General features: G+C 39.5%; 1 protein-coding gene across 4 annotated transcripts in view; it reads left to right on the top strand.

Annotated features, from left to right (window-relative positions):
* Nucleotides 1-24,359, top strand: part of Col24a1 (collagen type XXIV alpha 1 chain) — a 261,191-nt gene that overhangs the window by 86,967 nt on the left and 149,865 nt on the right. For all 4 annotated transcript variants that reach the window (XM_021233967.2, XM_040751646.1, XM_021233968.2 and 1 more), the window contains 3 exons: nt 8,630-8,683; nt 18,283-18,336; nt 19,679-19,723. In XM_021233967.2, coding sequence (XP_021089626.2) covers nt 8,630-8,683; nt 18,283-18,336; nt 19,679-19,723 — 153 coding nt within the window. The remainder of the gene's footprint in view (nt 1-8,629; nt 8,684-18,282; nt 18,337-19,678; nt 19,724-24,359) is intronic.

The raw sequence follows: 24,359 nt of genomic DNA, 5'->3' as shown, positions 1-24,359 counted from the left end.
CAGTTAGTGGGTCCTCTTCTTCCATCAGGGTGGTCTTCATTCAACACAAGAAAAGTCTGGCAAGTCTGTTCATATCAAATAAAGGCATTCCATTGAATGCTCATTTCATCATTTCAGTAGACTCAACTAGAACAAGCCAGCACCAGCCTGTGACTGCTATGTTAATGATTATGTTCATATAATGGATTCCTTTCACATAAGTCAATTACTTCTTTCATACCTTTTATGATTTGGATTTGGTTAAGAGTGTTTTTTTATTTAGTTGTCATTTAAAAGTGGTACTAATAGAGGCTAGAGAGATAGCTCGGTGGTTAGGTGTGGATGTTGCTCTTGTGGAAGACCTGTGTTCAGTTTCCAGGACCCACAGCAGCTTACAACCAACTTCATTTAATTCCAGCTCCAGAGGATCTGATGCCCTCCTCTGTCCTCCATGTGTACTATACCCACATGCTCATACCCCCCACATACACACACACACACACACACACACACATACACACACATACACACACACATACACACACACTTAAAGTAGTATTAAAACAGTTCGTGTGATTAAATCAGCAAATAAAAATATATTTATTGAGTTTCCACTATGCCCTTAGCTATCTATATTCAATGCATATTGCAGAATATATTTCAATCTATCACCCATGGTTTGAAAAAAATGTAGATTCTTTAGTTGGGAAAAGTAAGATATACATAGTAGTAAAAGCTTCACGTGAAAAATAAATGAGTGGTTGTTATGTTGGAGGAATAAACTTAGTTAAGACACATCTATCTTCCTCCATGAGTACACATCACACTGGAACGGAGACATACACTGTTGATCACGATGTAGCATGCCTGGTACTAAAGAGCCATCTGGATGGCTATTCTTGACTGGTGATGGTTGTTCCTAGTTGTCAATTTGACCACACCTGGAATTAACTAAAACCCAAAGCAGCTGGGCATACCTGTGGCAGATTTTAATTCATTAAATCATTTGACGTGAGAAGACCCACTTCCAATCCAGATCTTCTGAGGTGGGAAGATGGACTTTTTAGCCTGGGGCCTCACCTTCTGTGGTAGCCTCAATAAAGGACACGGAAAAAGAGAGCTGTTCTCTTTTCTCCTTCTTACTCTCGCTCATGCCAGTGTCTGTCCATCCGCTGGCATTAGAGCCTACCTCCTCAGGATGCCAGCATGTACTGAAGACCAGCTGAGACATCCAACCCCATGAACCAAACAACTACTGCTACCTCCCGCTGGTAAACAGCCATTGGTGGATTACAGTCTGCAAGCCATTCTAAAAGTCGTGTGTGTGTGTGTGTGTGTGTGTGTGTGTGTGTGTGTGTGTTCTTTCTTTTGTTATGCTCCTTTAAAGCGGTGATTGTCAGCCTTCCTAGTGATGCAACCCTTTAATAAAACACATGAATAAAATAATTATCATGTTGTTACCTGTGAAATAATTCAAACCCCAAACTTCACTGAGTTTTACCTGGGAAGAAATTCAGGGAATAAATCTTAAGGTTTTTTTTCCTGTAAAGATCTTTTTTAATCATTAGAAACCTAGGCAGCATGGTTATCTAAACCATCCGATCCTAGCTGTCCCCTTGTCAGCTTTATTGAAGTATAATTAGTATATGATAAATTGCATGCATTTAAATTGCAAAGTTCAACTTTTTTCTTGCTACAGGGTTTCCTATAGCCTAGGCTGGTCTTGAATTCACTGTGTAGCTGAGGATAACCTCCAACCCCACATCTTGCTGCCTCACCTCCTAAGTGCTGAGATTATAGCCATGCACCATGACACCCGAAAAATTACATAATTCAGTTTTTGACATATGATTACATTGTGAAAAAAAAAACATCATCAAAACCAAGTGAGTGGAGATCTAGTCAGTCTTCGAACCCCTCACTCTCCTTATTTGCCTTCATAGTCATTTTCCATTCTCCCATTTTCTCCCGGCCTGCTATAGGAATCTGTGTGGACTTCCTGTCTGGTGGTGTCAGTGCCTTTAAGAGTGGCATCAAAGATGTGTGACTGCTATGTGGGACTGGGGATGAATTTGCTGCATCATAAGGGCTTGCATTGTCTATTGTTTGAGGACTTTCTCTGCTGGGCTTTCACGATGCTGAACATATGGAAGTCAGCTGCTGTGTGCTTTCTGTTCAGATGTGTGGAATTGCTCAGAGAAGACAATATATGACGAGGAGTAATCAATTGCAAAACTTTTCCAAAATACCATAATGGAAACAATCTGGTTTTGAAGGCATTTTAAGTCTAGAGCAGCAAATGAAAGAGAACCAGATATCTCAATGAGGTCTTTGCTTTTCCTTTCGCTTGGCAGAAGCTGATATTCCCTGCAAAGTGGTTTTCCCTTAAGATACAGAGGTTCCTTCGTTAGCAGCAAATCTGTGCTCTGTTCTTAAGTTTGGTTCCTATAGCTGACTGCAAAAACAACTTTATTACTTTCACCCTTTCAAATGTTTTGTTGGCATTAAAGTTTGGATGTCTTATTCTCATTTGGAAAAAGTCAATTTAATCCACCTTCCTGCTGGACTCACTGTATTGGAGACATAATGCGTGTTTCTGAAATGCAGAGGAACACAATTCTGACTGGATCTTGGGTTGTTTCTCAAACCAGATCTCCCTTGTTGGGCCCCACTTTCTGGCTGGGTTTGCTCTCCATAGGAACTACGCTAAGTTTTTCTTTGTGTTTGTTTTCAGACAAAAGATACTTTTTGAAGCTATGTAACAATATAATTACCTAACACAGAGTTAGTGAGGCTGAGTCAAAGCCCAGTTGGTGTGCTTGCCCTGAAAGCATCAGGACCCACCATCCTAAACTCATGAATAATTGCTACCACATCCTGGTCAGCCAGCCTAGCTTACTTACAGGCTCTAGGCCAGTGAGAATCCCGTCTCTAAAGAACAAAAGGTGGCTGGCAGCTGACAAAGGCCACGCAGAGGCATCTGCTGGCCACACACATGTGCCCAAACATGTCTTTACACTGACACATTGAAGTATTCATTTTTAACTTCACATCAGTTCAGACTCTTAAATATTTCTTTGTGTTGTTTGTACCAACTAACAGACTAGGCTTTACCTAACTTCCTTATGCAAATTCTTAATCTACATGTTGCTTTCATCAATTTTTATTTTGTGGCTATTTTTTAAAAATATGACTCTATTCATCTCACCTAGATTTAAATTTCAAAGCTGCTCAGAAGATTGGTATAATCCAAACCGTATTGAGTTCTGTGTATCTAAACACAACAGGAGTAGCAAGTAACATCTATAGGAGTTAAACATTTCAATGGGCCTGAAGTAGTCTAAATATTATCTACAGCAATTTATAATATTTTAAAGTTGCCATTAAAATTAACAGAAAATCCTAAGTTATCCAAAATACAAACTTTGTTTTCAAGTTAGTATTATAATCAAATATGCTACCTAAAGATAATCCAAATCTAAAGTATATTGCTCTTGCCACAAGGACTAATTCCATGAGTGATTTATGCCCTTTCTAAAGATATTCATATGACCATGCACAGTTGTCTACCATGGCAAATAGTTATGTAAATACCTGCATTAGTTACCTTTCCTGATGCTATCATAAAAAATATTCCAACAAAAGCAATATATAGAAGAAAGTATAATTTGGGTTCCCAGTTCAAAGATACAATCCATCATGGCAGAGAAGCCCTGGATGGCCACATTGCATCAGCAAAGGAAAAACAGCCTCCATGCTTAGCTAACTTCCTCCATTCTATGAAATCCAGGACCAAAGCCTATGGAATGGTGTCGCCCATGGTAGAGGTACCTTAGTTAACCTAATCAAGATAACCCTTCACAAGCATGCCCAGATGCTAACCGAAATATATCTTTCACAAGGCGTGCTCAGAGTCATGTCTCCCCCAGATTCTGTGAAGTGAATGATAAGTATTATCAATCACAGCGCCAAATACCAAGTCCTTACACAACAACAGGAACTTACTGAGGTATATAATTGATAAGGAATAAAATCCAAATATTTAATCTATCCAACTGAATAATCTTTCACTTCTGGATAGTTTATGATATCATTGTTAAGTCAAAACAGCAGATAGATCTACCAAAGTCAGTAACTGTCTCTTTATAATTTCTTATTTTTCTTCTATTCTCCCTGGCCCTTTCCACCATAGAATATACTTTTCATCACTCTATATTAACCCAAATTTTCCAAAGTATTCTTATAAATGACTCACAGTTTATGTTTTATGTCTGGCTTTTTTTACTTAGTATAAGACACTTGCGGTTCATACACTTTGTTCCCTCTTGTGATAGATCTTCATTAACTCAGCCATTATATTTACTTTTGTTTGTTGTTTATTCCATTTGTAACTTTTATTGGAAGAAATATAGATCTTAATAAAAAGCAGAAGTATATTAGTCCCATTGGAAAGTTGCTCACAATGTCAATGTATGCCATAAAATGTCATATATTTACCTTGTTCAGGAAACTGGGGTTTTGAGTTTTTGGCTACCCTTAAGTAGGAAGGCAGTATTTCACTTTTATGATTTCCTAGGAAACGAATACAATCTGCTAGTGTCTTGGTTCCCAGGTTTTGCTATAAAAAATGCATGTGAATTAGTCTCCAGCCCTGAGTGATTAGAGAATAATAAAACTTTGTTTTTACTGGAGAGAACATGGACTCACTCTCTGTACGGCCAAAAGATGCAAAGGCTGTGAAAATAGAAGCCGCGTCTGCACTCAGTGTTTTTAAAGCTACTTCATCTCTCTGCTTCTCAGTAGCAATTTGTGACCAGACCTTCTGTTAAGAAAGCCCCAGAAATCAGGATCTTGTTCCCCCTCCCGCTGCTGCTCCCTGCCTCCACCTCCTCCTCCCTAAGGTATCCTTCTTTCAAGTGTGATTTGATGAATTTAACTGAAATAGTGAAGTTGTTCATGGGAGGAAAATCTTCTGGCTTGTGAATGTTATTTTAAATTTAAATCAATGAGTTGGGACATCCTTACCAGATTTTTGTTCTTCACTTTTCTTATTGTAGATTTGTCTGCCAATAGGATTTTTGAAAATAAGTTTTGACCCTAAGAATAAACTTCAATTTTTGGTGTGTAAAGTCTCTGACATTTCACAGCTTGGCATACATATCCATGTCCATTGCTGGCTTTACAGATCAAGCAATAAATTTCAACCTTAAAAAAATTCCTTTCTGGATGTTATCATTAAAACTCAGCTGATCCAGTTAACTGATTGGTTTTGTTTTGTTTTTCTGTTTTAAAATGTATTATTTAAATGGCAAGATCTATACTTGAGCATAGTCCAGCTGTGAATATTTAAAATAATGAAAATGTTCATTGGCCAAGTTTCTAAGCTTGCCCATGTGGGAAAGACATAGACATTTTTTCCTTTTAATATTTATGCTAATATGCTTCTGAGATTTTCAGTAGACTCTTAATTTTGAAACACTGAACTTACTTAACTCTAATATGAGGATTGAGTTGGTGACATCTTTTGTCCCTTTGTCTGTCACACTTTATGTCTTTTTAGTGTATTCTGTTGATATTTGGGCTCGTAAAGGATGCAGATGTTCACTTATATCAGACATCCCCTGTTTAACTAGAATGACCTCACTAATTTTTTTAGTTTTATTGTAAAATAAATCACAAGAGACTATAAAACAAATGTCTATCACATGCAAATTTCTGACACATGTCCTTCTAAGTACTGTAAAGTTAAAGTGGAATTTCTTGTTGCCACACAAGGGCTCCTTCTGTCTTGCTTTTGCTTTTAAATTTGCTGTCTTACAATCTCTAAGTTCACTCTCCGTTCTTCTCCCCCTTATAATTTAGCTATGGAAGTGTCCAGCTGTTTGATTTCATTTTCAGCATCTTCCACAGTCTGTGTGGATTATAGTCTCACCGTGTAGTTTTGCATGTTCCTTGATTTGTGTTTTTCTTGAAAATTGCTATCCCATTGCAGAGTCCTGACCATATTGAGGTTTGTTTTCCTTGTTTTGGTGAGGCGACAGGTCATCCTGTGTTCTTTCGTCAGTAAGCACTTGTCGTGTGTGTGTGTGTGTGTGTGTGTGTGTGTGTGTGTGTGTGTGTATGGGAGGTGTTACTGTAGGTTTGAACTCAATGCTAAGTCCATGAGATAATTTGTGGGGAAGAAAAACAGATTTCCTTGCTTTGTCATTTCTTTGTGGGGAGGGCTGGAATGGCTTTATCTACTTTGGAAGAGGATTGAATACCCTTTCCTACCATGTGGATGAAAGTTCTACAGAATATAAGCAGAGGCAAATGAATGCCCAATTGTTGATTCTTGCTATCAGTTTTCCAGGTAATGAGTTAGCTTCCTTTTTTCCTCTCTACATAGACAATTTTTGAAGTTGGTGTATTTCAACTTAGGAATTTAAATATATTTATTGTGATTAAATTTAGTCCAATTTTTCTCTACCATTGAAAAAAGTTTTCCCCAAATATTTGGCTTGCAGAATCCTATGCAAGCACCTCAAGAGTTATTTTTAAAATGATTCCAGTTTCAATGCTTGTGATATCTTTCTCCATTGCTGGTGATAAGGTATTCTGGGGTCATCTGGAAAGTGGACAAGTCATGAATGCATCCATGAGGGTGCTCTGAGGCAGTGGTTGTAAATGGAGACCCAGGATGCAAGTAGTCACAGTACATACTGTCCTGCTTTTCAAAGGAAATAAGTCAGTCACTCAACAATAACAACAACAACAGCGCTTGTAAAAGCAACCGCCACATACCAGATGTCACAGCGCTTGCAGGGAGTGTGACACTGGAAACAGCGGAAGTGCACCGAAGGAGCTTACAGTCTGGCATGAAAAATAAAACAAGGCGAAACCCTGAGAGCTTACTTTGTGGTGTGAAAGTTTTAGGAGAAGGCAAAGGAGTTTTTAAAGGGTGAAGTATAAAACCCTTCGGCTTAGAACTCTGGGTAATATTCATTCAAGTAGTTAGTGCGGGGGGAGGGGAGGGGTGTAATGGGTAAGATATAGAGTTCAACTAGCAAGTATTTCAGCAAGAACTAGCAAACAGGTATGTAGCTTCAAGGCCAGTAAATATAAGCCATTCAAGAGAGAAGGCTTGGAATCATTAGATAAATACAACTTTACACATGCACGAATACAAATGCTAGCATAGATTCACCTGGTTCCTTTTGATCCATAAAAAAAAGTCCATAGATCTGTGTTAACTGTCCCAGGACCCTGGGAAATCAGAACTTGCAGTCAGTCCTTTAGATATAAACTTCTTTTTGTAAATTCGCAGAGTACACATACCCTAACCAGACCAGATCAATCTGCATCACTGCTTTGCTTTTCTTCCCAGAGTCATCTGGAAGCTTCCTTTTGCCTGTTATTGTTTTTAGTCCCAGCATATTTATCACTCCACAGAACTGTCTTTTCTTTACTTGATGACGTTGTACTCCATATAAATCCTCCTTTTCTTTAAAAATTGCCGAGTCGTGAGTCTTTCTTACCTTGTCTGCGTTCCTTTCTTACCTTGTCTGTGAATCTTGCCCAATGAGAAATGGACTTTCTTCGTTGGTGACTACATCAATAAAGGAACGCCTAGTGATGATGATGTTGTTTGAAACTGAGTGTGAGGTAGTGTGTTCTGATTCATTATATCAGCAGGAATCGTAACCTCATCAATTTAGATCAGCATCTTAGGTTTTTCCCTAGCATGGGCTCTAGTTTAACAGTATGATGCATTTCATTTGGGGAGCCAAGTACTTTAGACTGGTAATATGATCCAAAAGTGAAATTATGGTTCTGATGCAAATACATATGCAGATAACATTTTGTTAAACTAGTTAATCAGTGAGACCACCAGTAAGATAGTAAAGAGGTAATGTAAAAATATACTTAGAGGACCTAAGAATAGGCAATCATGTATAGGATGAAGGTTACTATACACTGGATAGGGATGTCATAGGTATTTTTATTGGGGAGAGATCACTTACATGAGAAACTGATAACCCAGGGTCAGCTCTCTGAGCATCCAATCTCGGCTGCTCTCCGAGACCCAATCAGATCCCCAAGACAGCCATCCTTTCCCTGTCCTCAGGCCTATATCCTATACAGCCCATATGCACCTGTGACCATGCCCAAATGAGCATGGTCATGCCACAGGTGCCTAGTAAGATCTATCCCTACAATCATGTCTGGGAGTCTATGATAGACAGTTTTGACTCAAAGAGGATTGACAACTATATGTAATGATTTTTTACCTAGAAAGAAGTGGATTGTGTCTGTACTTAACAAAACTTCATGTTTGTAATAATCAGTGAACTGTGAGTCTTACAAAGCTCATTCCTTACTCCTCTCAGTGTCTGGTATGACATTGGAAGGATGTGTCATTCTGGTTCCTTCTCTTTACCAGGACCTCAGAGATTCCTTTAAGCCTGGAGATTGTGACTCATTAATAAAGCAAATTTTCCTTTTTTAGGATGCTGAGTTGTTTTTATCCTAGTGTAATAATCATTGAGTTTTGAAGAATATAAATTGTTTTAACTAGGCATTGGATACAGACAAAGGAGGGCTTTATATGCTTAATAGACTTAAAGTAATTTGCTGTGGAATAAACTCTCTACCTTTTTATGTCTACCAGGGTTTTCCAGGCGATATTGGGATTCCTGGACAAAATGGACCCGAAGGACCAAAGGTAAAAAGTAAATAAAAACATACTGGATAACTCTCCTCCACTGCTGGTGGGAGTGCAAACACATACAGCCACTTTGGAAATCTGTTTGGCGGTTCCTCAGGAAAATGGGAATCAGTTTACCTCAAAATCCAGCAATTCCACTCTTAGGCATATACTCAAAGGGTGCACATTCATACAATGAGTTTTCTCATTAAAATCCTAAATACGTGTAGGAAGAGATCTTAGGAATATCGAAGTTATCAGTAATTAAGCATCATGAGTTCAGAATCCAGTCAGTTTTAAATGATTTTCCAGGTTTCTTATAGTTACTAGAGGGATAATATTGAAGAGCATAGATATAAGTCCAAAGGAAGTTTTAGAGGCAATAAAAATAATAAGAACAGTTCTTAAATTCATAATGGAAAGTAAGTGGAAGACAGATCTCTGACGACTGGAACACTTCAGCACTGATAAAATGCCCACTCTTACTGTGTAAGAAAGCTTGTAGTGTCCCAGAGCCTTGACGTAACACACGGCACCTGAAGAAACCAGAGGGTCCTCACTCTAATTGCTGCTGTTCTGTTTGTGTGTGCACAGGATGCTTATCTGTGTGCACAAGGATGCTGATCTGTGTGCATAAGGATGCTGCTCTGTGTGTGCTAGGAATTCAGCATCAAATGTCTCACTATCCAGGCATGCCCCAGGTACCATGCAGGCTGGGCATCAGAAACAGACATGCATTGGAAATAGGACCGTGGAGTGGTGAAGTCTGGAACTGGGGGTGGAGGAGTTGAAGAGGTCAGGTTCAAGTGGAAAGTGTTAGTGTACATGGACAGAGAAGCATGGGTAGTGACGGCTGCACAGATGTTAGTAACAGTGCCTCTGCCTGTGTACTACGCTGTCAGGTGACACTGTGGGATGGCAAATGTTTCATTGAAATTAAATCACTTTAGCTTTACAGTGTTATCAGGTAGACAGTGCCACCATTTTACAAATGTCACCAATATTAAGAGAGTCATTCAAGGGACAGAGAGATGGCTCAATGGGAACAGTATTTGCCACAAAATCTGACAGCCAGAGTTTGAGCCCCTAAACCTCCATAGTGGAAAGAAAGACTATATCCACAAAGGTTTTCTTCCACCTTCCACATGCTTACCACGGCATACACAGGAACACATATGTGAATGAAATAAACATTTGAAAATGTAAAAAGAAGATATTTACTCAGCCACATAACTATAAACTATAAAGTAGCCAGGGTTTTCACCAAGAGGCAAATGCCAAGTCTGGGCTCTTTACCTCTTGGCTTAGGGATCACAGTCTGGAACACTCATGATCAGACGGCAGTTTCTACTTTGTCTTACAGGCATCAGGAAGTACTCAAAAAATGTTTAAGTAGCAAATATACCATCTGGTGTGTGTCTTTAGAAGATATCCCTTAAGTCAATATAAAGGATACTTTAAACTAGGAAGAAATTGAAGGCAAACAGAGGAACTACAGAAATCTAAGCGATCGGCTGGAGAGAGGGCTCAGCAGTTAGTTAAGACCATGTACTGCTCTTACAGAGGATCCAAATTTGATCCCCAAAACCTGTACCTCTAGCTCCAGGGATGTCCAATGCCTCTAGTCTCTCAGGGTACCTGCACTCATGAGTGCACACACACACGTATACACACACACACACACACACACACACACACACACACCAGGCAGGCACTGGATGTGTTCTCTTGCCCAAGCATAGAGGTAGAGGAGGATGGGACATGGCCCTCAGACTTCACCTGAGTGCTGGGTGTGGGCCTCAGGCAGTAACTGAGGATTGGGGTGAGTGCATGATGCTGAGCAGACTCCCCAGGAGGGGCCAGAAAACAGGATGCACTCATGGAGATGAGCCTGGAGAAACAATAAAATCTGAAATAGAACATTTTTTCATTTAACAAATTTTTATTGGGTGACTCCCAAGTGGGAGCTACTGAGCTAGTCCCTAAATAAAAAGTCCTAATCTTTATTCTCAAGAACTTTACAAGCTGGGGGCTGAAGAGATGCTCTCCTAGATAAAGCACCTGATGTACTAGCAAAAAAAGTCAGTTCCTCAACAACCAAGAACAATCTCAGTGTGATAGAGACACTTGTTTTGTAGACATTCCAGCCAATTGTCAATCTCCAGGTCCAGATAGAGACCCTATCTCAAAGAAAACTAAGGTGGGGCATGACTGAGGAAGACGCCCAAAACATTCTCTGGCTTCCACATGTGCGCAGACTGACACACGCACACATGCACACACCACAAATACACACACATACACACAGACACACATGCATATACACACACTACAATACACACACAAATATACATGCACACACATACAACTCATATGCACACACACCTCAAATACATACACATGCACAAACACACATGCACACACACTACTCACACACATGACACATATGACACACCTCAAATACATACACATGCACAAACACGCATGCACACACACATATACACAAACGCACACTCATGCACACACACCACAAATACACACATGCACAAATACACATGCAGACACACCACAAATACACACACAGATGCACACACCACACACACACAAACACACATACATACACCACACACACACAAACACACACACACCGCAGAAACACACATACCACATACACACACATACACACACTGACACAGACATATATCACACATGCATATACACCACACACACCATACACACGTACACCACACACACACTGCCACACACCACACACACACACAGAGCCTCACACACATATACACGCACCACATATGTACCACACACACAAGCACACACACGTGTATACATACACACACAGAAATGTACAGTCTATACAAGCATGGAAACTCCTTTAACAACCTCAGTGAAAGGGTGCACAGTTGAACGAAAGGTGACACTTGAACTGACATGATGAGGGAGGAGTTTGTGAGGCAGACAAGCGGGCTGTGTGACATTCAGGAAAAGGAAGCTTGTGAGGGAATGGAGCGGCAGTGTTGGAAAGTATTTAAACTGAATGTCACTTGCTGTTCATCTGAAACTCAAATGCAGCTGTGCATCCTGTGTTTACCTGGTAACCCCACCCGCCACCCACCACATCCCTCCATGCCGCCATTTTTCACTTCCTTCCTTGGCCGTGAAGTGTGCGTCTGCACGTACGCGTCCCACGCATGCTCTGCGTCAAATCCTCTCTGGGGTTCCGAGCAGTGTGCTGTGCCATCCATTATAACCTCTTACCATTTCTCCTTGACTCAAAGTTTCCCCGCTTTACTTTGGAAACCGTTTGCACTGCCAGTGGTGTAGCTCAGGCCCCCTTCATTTTTATCCACGATTAGTGTGGTAGACCTCCAGTTACTCTCCCTGCCTCCAGTCTGGCCTTCCTCCAAACCCACAGGACGACGCCAAAGGAAAATTCTGTGGAAAGTATACATCACAGCCTGCCTCTGCTTGAAACCTTAAGGTAGCTGCAGTGCATGTCGGTGAAGACGTGCAAGTCTTCACTTTTAAGATGTGGTTCTCTACAATCCAGCCTTAACTCTGCAGCATACACTCACACTCACTCATTGTCTCTTTTTAGAAGCGTCACTCCTGCTGGACAAACCCTGCTGTACTTGTTCGAATCTCATGGCTGTTTTGCTGCTGCTCTTTGATGAGGATGTAACCTTCCTTCCTGCACCCCTCATCGTCCAGCCAATATCTGGGCATCACATACAACACTGTTCACGTTTCCTCAGCATCCAACTTAGCTGGTTTCCCCATGTTCCTGAAAAACTTCTGCTGAGCAATTATCGCCATGCATTATATTGCCTGACTGCATGCTTGTCTGCCTCTCTGCTAGGCTGCAGGGTCTTTGAGAGAAGAGATAAATGGGTTTTAAATATATTTCAGTGACTAGAACAAAATGCTAGAAATTTCAGGAACTCCATGTTCACTGACTGAATGATTTGTTGATTAGCTATGGGTGAAAGCTACTTTAAAGATATTAAAAAAGACTTCATAACTAAAGGAACGTGGTGATGGGAGCAAAGGGAATTAAAAGGTGAAGCCAAGCCTTTGATTTAGGTTTTTTTGTCATTGAACTTGAACTGGGAAGTTAAATAGGGAACTTGAGAGAGTTTGCAGATCTCAATGAGTACAAGATACTTATTTTGACATATAGAAATAACATCCATCAGTAAACCAAGATAAAATGTGAAAAAAAAGAAGACAGATTCTGTAGAGAATGGTTTTAAGACGTAGCCTGTCAACTCCAGCCTTTCCCTGCTTAGGAACTTGCACACAGGCATCTTTGTTTATTCATTCAGTCAATCCATACTGAGTGCCTTTTTGTGTTATGTCAGGTACTAAATGTGAAATACTAACCACTATACAACTACAGTGCCTCTGATGGATGGAGTTCTAATTTGCAAAGGAAGATAAAAAGAAGTTATTACAAGTTGTAAGAAGTACAACATAAAGTAATGGTAGAGGCTGGAGATAAAGGTCAATTGTTAAGAAACATTACTGCTCTTGTGACACAGATTCAGTTCCCAGCACCCACATGAAGGCTCTCAATGGCCTGTACCTTCAGTTCCAGGGGATCTTATGCCCTCTTCTGGCCTCTGTGGGTTCCTGCGCATGCATGATGCAGATAAACTCAAGAAGGTACACACACCATATATACATATAAAAGACTAAGTAAATAAGGTATTTAGAAGAGTTGATAGTGTGCAGCGAGAACCCAAGCTTAGCAACAGATTCTGTCTTTGGAAATCAGGAAATGATCACTGACCTTAGCATGTGAGGATGACTATTGTGCTTGATGAGGATCCATGTTGCATGACCTTAGCATGTGAGGATGACTATCGTGCTTGATGAAGATCCATGTTGCATGATCTTAGCATGTGAGGATGACTATCGTGCTTGATGAAGGTCCAGCCTGGTCTACAAGAGCTAGTTCCAAGACAACCTCCAAAGTCACAGAGAAACCCTGTATTGAACCCCCTCTCAAAAAAAAAAAAAGACGAAGTCTGTTCTGGGAAGTTCTTTTAGTCTTAAAATTGAAATGTTAGAAATGGGAGCTGGGGAGCTGGCTCAGCAGGTAAGAGCACTTGCTGTTCTTGCAGAGAACTCAGGTTCGATCCTTAGTACCCGAACCAGAAAGTGCAATAGTAAGAAGACCATGACTTGGTGTTTTAAGAATGAGAGGTCATATTTTTGTCTATGTTCTTGGTCTTTCTCCTTTGCCTTGAAAGTTTTCTAGAAACAGGAAAAATAAAGTCAAATATACTCATACCATAAGTATGAAGTGTTTCTTGAGCAAAGTATATCACATCATAGAAGCACCCTTTATCTTCCTTATTTGTATTACATGTCTTGTTTAGGAAGTGGAAGTAATGTAAATTACCAAAGCTGTTTTGACATGGTCATCAAGATAACCATGCTAAGTGGTGGTGGGATGGCTCACAGACTAAGAGCATTGCTGCTCTTACAGAGGAACCAGGTTTTATGCCCAGCATCCCCCATGTGGTGGTTCACAACCATGTATGACTCTGGTTCTAGGGGTCTGATACCATCCGTGTCCTAGATGGGCACCAGGTACACACATGATCTACATACACAATGTGCACAAGCAACTATGAACATGAAATAAACATAAATATGCTTAAAAGAAAAGAAAACCATGCACACTGTATTTGAAAGAAATGGTTGTCCTATGTTCAACAAAAGGGAGGACTCTTTCCAGAGAAAGAAGCCTTTATTTCCTGTTAGTTTTCTGCCAGTTGACAAAAAAACCTCAAACTGGGATTGCAAACGTGTGTCAATTGTGGTTCTACTGATTGTGGAGGTGTGTGTATGTGTGTGTGTGTGTGTGTGTGTATTTGTATACATATCCAAACATTCTTCAGTAAGCCTTCCAAAGACACTCAATTTGGCAATCTGCTTTCAAGAACACCATAACATCAGCTAATCCGCATCCTCTGCTGGTCTTTGCAGAAAGTAAGAGTATCCGATAAATATCCTCCACTCTGCAGTAAACAGAGGGATACTGTATCTGTTGCTCCAATGGCTTGTGTTGCTGCTTTGGCTACAGAATTAGGAATGTGGAAACCAGCTGTTACTGTGTCTTGTATTACAGTCCTGGTGATCTTGCAGAGGAAGCCTACTATTTGTGAGTGTAATACATGGAAATAGCTCTTGCCTTGGCCCACTCCAGTAATGTGGTATGTTTATCTGTGTGGAGGAAGTCGGCTTGGTAAGAAAAATGCATAACTTTAGACCATTCTCATAGATCACCTCAACTCAGCCCCGGACATCTACATTCCAGCCACTAAATCAAGATTTTATATACATATTAATTATATTAACCATTCTGTTCTCAGGGCAGTGTTTAGTCAGCTGAGAAACATTTACTGAGCTTGTATATTGGGCAATTTTTTCTGTGTTACTGTTTGTAATATATTAAGCAGTAACTAGAAAATAAGATTAAGACTTGGTTTTCTCTGTACTAGGAATTAGTAATCTTCTAGAGACATGCCTTCTACATGGGAAAAGTTAAAAGCATTATTATTAGTCAGCATATAAGTGAGTAACTAGGAGTTTTGGAGGAAGGAATAGTCAGTGTGGCCATGATTCATAGAGATCCACAGATAAATTGGGATTTGAGTTGAATGGGTTGGGTTTAGCCAAGGGGAGACAGAAAACTTCTATACAATAGTAAGAACACAGCACAGATGACAGAAAGAAAACTTCTATACAATAGTAAGAATACAGCATGGATGACAGAAAGAAAACTTCTATACAATAGTAAGAATACAGCATGGATGACAGAAAGAAAACTTCTATACAATAGTAAGAACACAGCACAGATGACAGAAAGAAAACTTCTATACAATAGTAAGAACACAGCATGGATGACAGAAAGAAATCTGTCCTACTAAAAGAAGTTAGGAAGCAGATTGTGACAGATACTAAATATTAAAAAAATCAGGCATATAAATCCCCAAAAGCCTGTAGAAAATTGTGTGTGTGTGTGTGTGTGTGTGTGTACACATGTGCGCATTTGGGTGTGTACAAAACATACAGTATAGACTCTATCTTCTTAACAGCTTTATCCATGTGTGGTAAAGTATTATAATACTTAAAATGTATGTTTGCTATTGAAAGGCAGATCTCTAGAACTTTCTCATCTTGCTTGATGAAAGTACCCATTTTAAAGCAGCTCTTCATTATGGCAGTCCCAGGTGAGGCCAATTTACAACAGCTTTCTATGGTTTTGTGAATCCGGCAGTATTTGCTGTTCTGTGACTGGCTTATCCCATTAGCATAATGTGTTCAAGGTTCTTCCATCTTGAAGCATGTGACAAGAGTCCCTTCTTTTTAAAGCTAAAACTTGCGTTATTTGTATGTAACACGTTTTCTTTACTTGTCAGTAGACAATAGAGTAACCAGGCTCTTGGCTATTGTAACTAAAGTGTCATCAAAACTAGACATGCAGTTCTCTGAGAGACTGTTTACAATCCTTTTGAGCATATATCCAAAAGTCATTTGCCCACCTTTTAGTGGGCTGCTTGGGTCTTTGCATTTGAGCTGTAGGAGTCCTTTATGCATTCCGGACTTTAATTCAATATCAGACATGTTGCTTGCAGAGGCTGCCTTTTCAGCACCTTGGACGTTGTCTTCTTGGTACACTAGCTTTCAGTATGAGATCGCCTCGCTTCCTTATTGGTGCCTTTGCTGCCTGTGCTTTTTTGTCACACCCAAGGTGTCATTGTCAGTGTTTTGACCTTTTCTCTCATTGTCTTGTATAGGAGCTATGGCTTGACATCTCACATTTTAGCTGATTGTCGTATTTCAGTTTCCCCCTGAAATAGCCAGTTTCCCCAACACTGTTGGAGAGACTGCTCTGTTTTCTTTGTGTAGAGTCTGTACCAAGAAGACTGGGTGGGTCTATTTCTGGTTTATAGTCTAGTGTCCTAAACTTGCGTGTTCTTACATGGTTGGATCAGCTTGGTGAGGTCAGCATCATTGTGTGATATGTTTTAAGGTCAGGAAGCATGAACATGCCAGTTTCATTTTTCTTTCCAAGACATTGTACTTTGGGGGGGTCCATTGGTGTTCTGTGCGTGCTTTAAGTTTTTTTCCTGTTTCTACAAAAGACAACCATGTAGTTTCATAGTGAAACATTGAATGTACAGGTCTCCTTCTGTCTCCTGGGTGTTTTAACAATATTAAGTCTTCCAACCCATCAACACCTGATGTCTTTCACTTTATCTGGGCATCTTTACCAGCTCTTCTCTTTACTCCAAAGTGTCCCTAGGGTCTGAAATTGGGAGTGGGAGCTGTCCTTTGCTCACTGCTAAACCAATCACTGTAGGGATTTTGACTAAGGCAGCTAAATTCAGTTGAACATTAGCTATTCTATTCCAGGTTAGAAACATCTAACCTCAAATCACAAGATCAAGCATGGAAACAAATGTTTCTTTGGGGGAAAATTAATGTGATTTTTGTCATAAATATATGAATATTTTGGACCAACATAAAATAGCATACCCTCATTTCCATTCCCTAACTCATCTTTTCATTTGAGAAACAAGGAAAGTCCATTAAAAAATTTCGTAACTAGCCCAAACGTTATAGCTTCTTGATGGATAACATTCATGTCACAAACTTGTAAGAATGCACACTGAAGATAACCAATATTTTCCATTTCTTATTTACATTAACGCATGGCCAGAAAAGAGCAAGGTCTACAGAAAGAGCTTGTATGGTTTGTCACTGATGAATTCCAAAACTAAAAATGCAGGTCATCAGGACACATTTACTTTTCAATTCCATGTAGTTATTTACTACAATTAAAATTAGATTTCTAAAAGATCCTTTGGGTTGTTAAAGAAACATTGTAAGAAATTACGCAAGATAAAATTATTAGAAAAGTTTTGCATAGGAATTTTCTAACACATTGTATATTTCCAATAAAACTGCTAAAAATGAATGTTATAGTGAATGGAATTGATGTTGTGTGGTGTTGGGCGGAACTGGAAGACCATTTGCATAGTTATTTTGAACCAAGTTTTCATTCAGAGAACAATTGCATTTTAACGTGTTTTACTGCCAACCAAAAAATAAAAAGTTTAATAGTCTTAAAAGTTCTGGTAATAAAGTTCATTTCTTCTGCAAACTTGCCCTTCTCATTTTGGCAGCATATATAAAGGAGTTAAATAACTTGTTATAGGAATAACAAATGCCACTAGTCTCTCAACAGACTTCTGGGACACTTCTGTAATGTGTACATTTATTGTCAGAGTAACAGTTAGGCCAATTGCTTTAAATTCAAAAAGCTTTGTCTGAAAATGTGTCTGAACATTGAAAAATAAAAAACTGAACAGATTATTTGAGCCTTAACATACTGTTTAAAAGAAAATTTATTGCATTTCTCAATTATCTAGATATTTTATAGGTTTCTTGCTCAGCATCCTTTGATAACTCTTAATAAGAAATGAATGGTACCCAATAGTATCCCCACATTTGTAGTAAATTTGCTGATAAAAATGTTAACAGATGTATAATTTTAATTTTCTGCATTTACATTGATTTAATAGGGACACCTTGGAAGCAGAGGGCCCCCTGGACCTCCAGGACTCAAAGGAACTCAGGTATGGAGGAAACTAATGTCTAGTCAGCAAGTTTTTAGTTAGAATTCCCCCTTTTTATTTTGTGACACTTCAATTTATGCTTAATGAAAAAACTTTCCTTAGTGTGAACAATTTTTGCTGTAAAGGATTTCAAGTTATTTATATTGGCACTTACAGGATGGAAGCTGGAATCATTTTGCAGAGTTCTGAACTCATTAAGTGTTTTGTTTTCAATGGTCTCCAATGGAAAGTTGAAGAATCTGAACCCAGAATGAAATGTATATATACTAGAATTCATATTTACTACTTGTGACTATTTTATATTTGTGACTTAATAAATTATGTTTAATTGACTCGTGAATTGAGCAAAATGTCTGTTTATGAAATATATAAGGTGTGTGATACTAAGGAGGTCTGTATATGCCATCATGAGTAGTAACATTAATAATACCAATTCTATTCATCTAAAGGTGAAAAAGCAATATATTTTGTCAATGTATGTGGAAATGGTGCATACTTACTTTTTCTACTAGTTAGAAAATAAAGACTAGAAGTTGCTTATCTTTGATTATATTTGTCTCCCATCTCTTTCCATCATTCAATTTTGATTCTTACAAGAATGCACCAGATACTTACATTTTGTGGTGTTATAGCTATTTGACTCTAAGGTGTTGCGGCTGTAAATTAGTTAAGAATACAGTGTTTGGCAGTAAACACCATTGGGGTAGGATCTGATGTGCTTTTGCGTGTGTAGAGTCTCAGACAAAACTAAAGTTTTAAAACTTGTGCATTGAGCCAGGTATGGCAGCACCATGTATGATCCCATCACTTACAAAGCTGAGGCAGAAAGAACACAGCTTTGAAGCCAGCCTGAGCTATGGAAGAGATCTGATCTTAAAAGAAGAAGGAGCAGGAGGAGGAAGGGGGGGAGATGAATGAATGAATGAAGAATCAGATTGGCCTAGAGCATGCTCTACATAAGTGATGGTTAAATATACCATAAATATATATGTTGATCTTCATCTGCCAAGGACAGAGTTGCATTTCAGTGTAGACAAATTAGAGGTTATCTTTAATGATCTCGGTGATTCTTTTCCTTTAACCTTCTCCACTCCTAATTTCCAGTGTGTAATGTATGACCCACCAGTTTAAGAAGTAACCCAATAGTGCATGCCCCTTTTGAAGAGTGCTAATAATCAAAATATTAAAACATGGGAGGATTGGATTCTGAAATAAGAGAGTTGTACCAGGATTTTTCTGGCATTCACTGACAAGGTTCAGATTTCAGGATAAATACAAAGGATAAAGATTTCTGTGTTTAAGCACTATTTTGGGTCATGAATTGTTCTGATTAATTTTTAAGGGAGAAGAAGGACCAATTGGACCCTTTGGAGAAGTAGGACCCAGGGCAAGTATCACAAGAGTGATTTCCTGAAGCCTGATGAGGTGATGCACACTATTAACTTCAGTCCTTAGGGAGGAGGCAAGAAGATCCTGAGTACGAGTCTGCCTGGGCTCAATAACAAGTCCCAGGCTACCTCGGGTACACAGTGATACCTTGTCTCAGTGCCAGGGTTTGGAAGGAGGAAAAGGAAGGGAGAAATGTTGGAAGTATATTATTATTTCAATATTTTAAGGATTAATTTTTTAATTATAAAATTAAATTACATAATTTTGGGTGAAGAGAAACTACTTTTTATTTCATGTTTGCTGAAGAAAACTATAATATATATGCTCCCAAAAATTAATTAATTGAACTAATTTTCTGCATGGGATTGTCTTTTTATCTATTATTTTACTTAAATTAGAAACAAGCTTGTTTTGCATGTCAATCCCAGTTCCTTCTCCCTCCTCTCTTCCCGTCCCCCCACTAACTCGCGATCCCATCCCCTTTCTGCTCCCCAGGGAGGGTGAGGCCTTCCATGGGGGATCTTCAAAATCTGTTGTATCATTTGGAGCAGGGCCTAGGCCCTCCCCTGTATATCTAGGCTGGGGGAGTATCCCTCTAGGTGGAATGGGCTCCCAAATTTCATTCATATGCTAGGGATAAATACTGATCCACTACCAGAGGCCCCATAGATTTTTCCAGGCCTCCTCACTGGCACCCATGATCAGAGGGTCTGGGTCAGCCCTATGCTGGTTTTCCAGCTATCAGACTGGGGCCCATGTGCTCCCCCTTATTCAGGTCAGTTGTTTCTCTGGGTTTCACCAGCCTGGTCTTGATCCCATTGCTCATCACTCCTCCCTCTCTGCAACTGGATTCCAGGAGTTCAGTTCAGTGTTTAGCTGTGGGTGTCTTCTGCTTCCATCAGCTACTGGATGAAGGCTCTAGGATGGCATATAAGGTAGTCATCAACCTCATTATTGGGGAACGATATTTAAGGTAGTCTCTCCACTATTGCTTAGATTGTTAGTTGGAGTCATCCTTGTAGATCTTTGGACATTTCCCTGGTGCCAGATTTCTCTTTAAACCTATAATGGCTCCTCTATTATGGTATCTCTTTTCTTGTTCTCCTCTATTCTTCCCCTGACTCAATCTTCCTGCTCCCTCATGTCTTCCTCTCTCCTCCTCTTCTTCCCTTCTCTTTCTCCTAACTCCCTCTCCCCTCTACCCATGTTCCCAATTAGTTCAGGAGATCTTGTTTCTTTCCCCTTCTCCAGGGGACCATGTATGTCTCTCTTAGAGTCCTTGTTTCCTAGCTTCTCTGGTGGTGTGGAGTGTAGGCTGGAATTCCCCTGCTCCCTGTATAAAATCCATATATGAGTGAGTACATACCATGTTTGTCTTTTTGTGACTGGGTTACCTCACTCAGGATGGTTTCAAGATTCCATTGCTTTTTCTGCTGAGTAGCACTCCATTGTGTAAATGTACCACATTTTCTTTATCCATTCTTCAGTTGAGGGGCATATAGGTTGCTTCCAGGTATATGACTGTTACAAATAATGCTGCTATGAACATATTTGAACAAATGTCCTTGTTGTATGATTGTGCATCTTTTGGGTATATGCCTAAGAGTGGAATTGCTGGATCTTGTGGTAGACTGATTCCCATTTTCCTAAGGAACCACCATATTGATTTCCAAAGTGGCTGTATGAGTTCGCACTCCCACCGGCAGTAGAGGAGTGCAAACTTTTATTCACATCCTCCAACATAAACTGTTATTGGTGTTTTTTATTTTAGTCATTCTGACAGGTGTAAGATGGTATCTCAGAGTTGTTTTGAGTTGCATTTCCCTGATGGCTAAAGATGTTGAGCCCTTTCTTAAGTCTGTTTTAGTAATTTTAGCTTCCTTTATTGAGGATTCTCTATTCAGTTCTGTATTCCACTTTTTAATTGGACTGTTTGGTGTTTTGGTGACTAGCTTCTTGAGTTCTTTGTAAATTTTGGAGATCAGACTTCTGTCAGATGAGGGATTGGCGAATATCTTTTCCTATTCTGTGGGCTGCCATTTTGTCTTGTTGACTGTGCCCTTTGCCTTACAGAAGCTTCTCAGATTCAGGAGGGTCAGTTCAGTTTAATATTGGTTCCACAGCTTTACGACTAGGGTCCCTGTGCTCTCACTAGATCAGGTCAACTGTTTCTGCAGGTTTCTCCAGCACAGTCTTTGACTCCTTTGCTCATCCCTCCTCCCTCTCTACAGCTGGATTCCAGAAGTATGACTCAGTGCTTAATTGTGGGTGTCTGCTTCTGCTTCTATCAGTTACTAGATGAAGGCTCTAGGATAACAATTAAGGTAGTCATCAATCTCATTATAGGGGAGGGGTATCAAAGGTGGTCTCTTAGTTGGGGTAATCTTTGTGGGTCTCTGAACATTTCCCTAATGCCAGATTTCTCTTTAAACCTATACTGGCTCCCTCTATTAAGATACCTCTTTTGTTGCTCTCCTCTACTCCTCCCCTGACTCAGTTTTCCTGGTCCAACTTGTTCTCTTTCCCCCTCCTTTTCTCACCTTCTCTTTTTCCAACCTCCCTCCCATCTTTCCCCTGTGCTCCCAATTTTCTCAGGGGATCTTGTCCCTTTCCCCTTCTATGGGGGACCATGTATTTCTCTCTTAGGGTCCTCCTTGTTTCCTAGTTTCTCTGGTGGTGTGGACTGTAGGCTGATAGTCCTTCGTTTTATGTCTAATATCCATATATGAGTGAGTCCATATCATAATTGTCTTTCTGTGACTGTGTTACCTCACTCAGGATGGTTTCTTCCAGTTCCATCCATTTGCTTGTGAATTTCAAGATTCCATTGTGGTTTTTTTTTCTGGTGAGTAATGCTCCATTGTGTAAATGTACCACATTTTCTCCATCCATTCTTTGGTTGAGGGGCACCTAGCTTGCTTCCAAGTTCTGACTACTACAAATAATGCTGCTATGAATATAGTGGAACAGAAGTCCTTATTGTATGAATGTGCATCCTTTGGGTATATGCCCAAGAGTGGAATTGCTGGATCTTGAGGTGGACTGATTCCCATTTTCCTGAGGAACCACCATACTGATTTCCAAAGTGGCCACACAAGATTGCACTACCACCAGCAATGGAGGAGTGTTCCTCTTTCTACACATCCTCTCCTGTCATTGGTGTTGTTGATTTTAGCCATTCTAACAGGTTGTTTTGAGTTGCATTTCCCCGATAGCCAAGGATGTTGAACACTTTAAATGTCTTTCATTTTAGATTCCTCTATTAAGAATTCTCTATTTACTTCTGTACCCCACTTTTTAATTGGACTATTTGGTGTTTTGGTGACTAGCTTCTTGAGTTCTTTGTATATTTTGGAAATCAGCCCTCTGTCAGATGAATATCTTTTCCCATTCTGTGGGCTGTCATTTTGTCTTGTTCACTATGTCCTTTGCCTTACAGAAGCTTTTAAGTTTCAGGAGATCACATTTATTAATGGTTAATCTCAGTGTCTGTGCTACTGGAGTTATGTTCAGGAAGTGGTCTCCTTTACCAATTCATTCAAGGGTACCTCCCACTTTCTCTTCTAAGAGGTTCAGTGTGACTGGATATATGTTGAGGTCTTTGATCCATTTGGCCTTAAGTTTTGTGCATGGCGATAGACATGGATCTATCTGCAGTCTTCTACATGCTAGCATCCAGTTATGCCTGCACCATTTGTTGAAGATGCTTTCTTTTGTCCATTGTATAATTTTATCTTCTTTGTCAAAAATCAGGTGTTCATATATGTGTGGGTTAATATTTGGATTTTCAACTCAATTCCATTGGTCTACCTGTCCATTTTTATGCCAATACCAAGCTGTTTTCAGGGCTATAGCTCTATAATAGAGATCAAAGTCAGGGATAGTGATGCCTCCAAAAGTTCCTTTATTGTACAGGGTTGTTTTGGCTATCCTGGATATTTTGTTTTTTCGTGTAAAGTTGAGTATTGTTCTTTCAAGGTCTGTGAATAATCGTGCCGGTATTTTGATGGAGATTGCATTGAATCTGTCTGTAGATTGCTTTTGACAAGATTGTCATTTTTACTATGTTGATCCTACTTATCTAAGAGCATGGGAGATCTCTCCATTTTCTGGTATCTTCTATAATTTCTTTCTTTAAAGACGCAAATTTCTTGTTATACAGGTCTTTCCCTTGTTTATTTAGTGTTACCTCAAGATATTTTATGTTGTTTGTGGCTGTTGTAAAGTGTGATGTTTCTCTGATATCTTTCTCAGCCGATTTATCAACTGTATATAGTAGGGCTACTGATTTTTTGAATTAATCTTGTATCCTGCCACTTTGCTGAAGGTATTTATCAGTTGTAGGATTTCCCTGATAGAATTTTTCAGGTCACTTATGTAGACTATCGTATCATCTGCAAATGGCGAAAGTTTGACTTCTTCCTTTCCAATTTGTATCCCCCTTGACCACCTTTTGTTGTCTTATTGCTCTAGCTAGAACTTCAAGTACAATATTGAAAAGGTATGGAGAGAGTGGAAAGCTTTGTCTTGTTCCTGATTTTAGAGGAATCATGTTGAGTTTCTCTTCATTTAGTTTGATGTTGGCTGTCGGTTTGCTGTATATAGCTTTCACTATGTTTAGGTATGTTCCTGTT

This window comes from Mesocricetus auratus, unplaced genomic scaffold (assembly GCF_017639785.1).
Source record: "Mesocricetus auratus isolate SY011 unplaced genomic scaffold, BCM_Maur_2.0 Super-Scaffold_100009, whole genome shotgun sequence".
NCBI lineage: Eukaryota > Metazoa > Chordata > Mammalia > Rodentia > Cricetidae > Mesocricetus > Mesocricetus auratus.
This window is presented reverse-complemented; position numbering and strand designations above follow the sequence as displayed.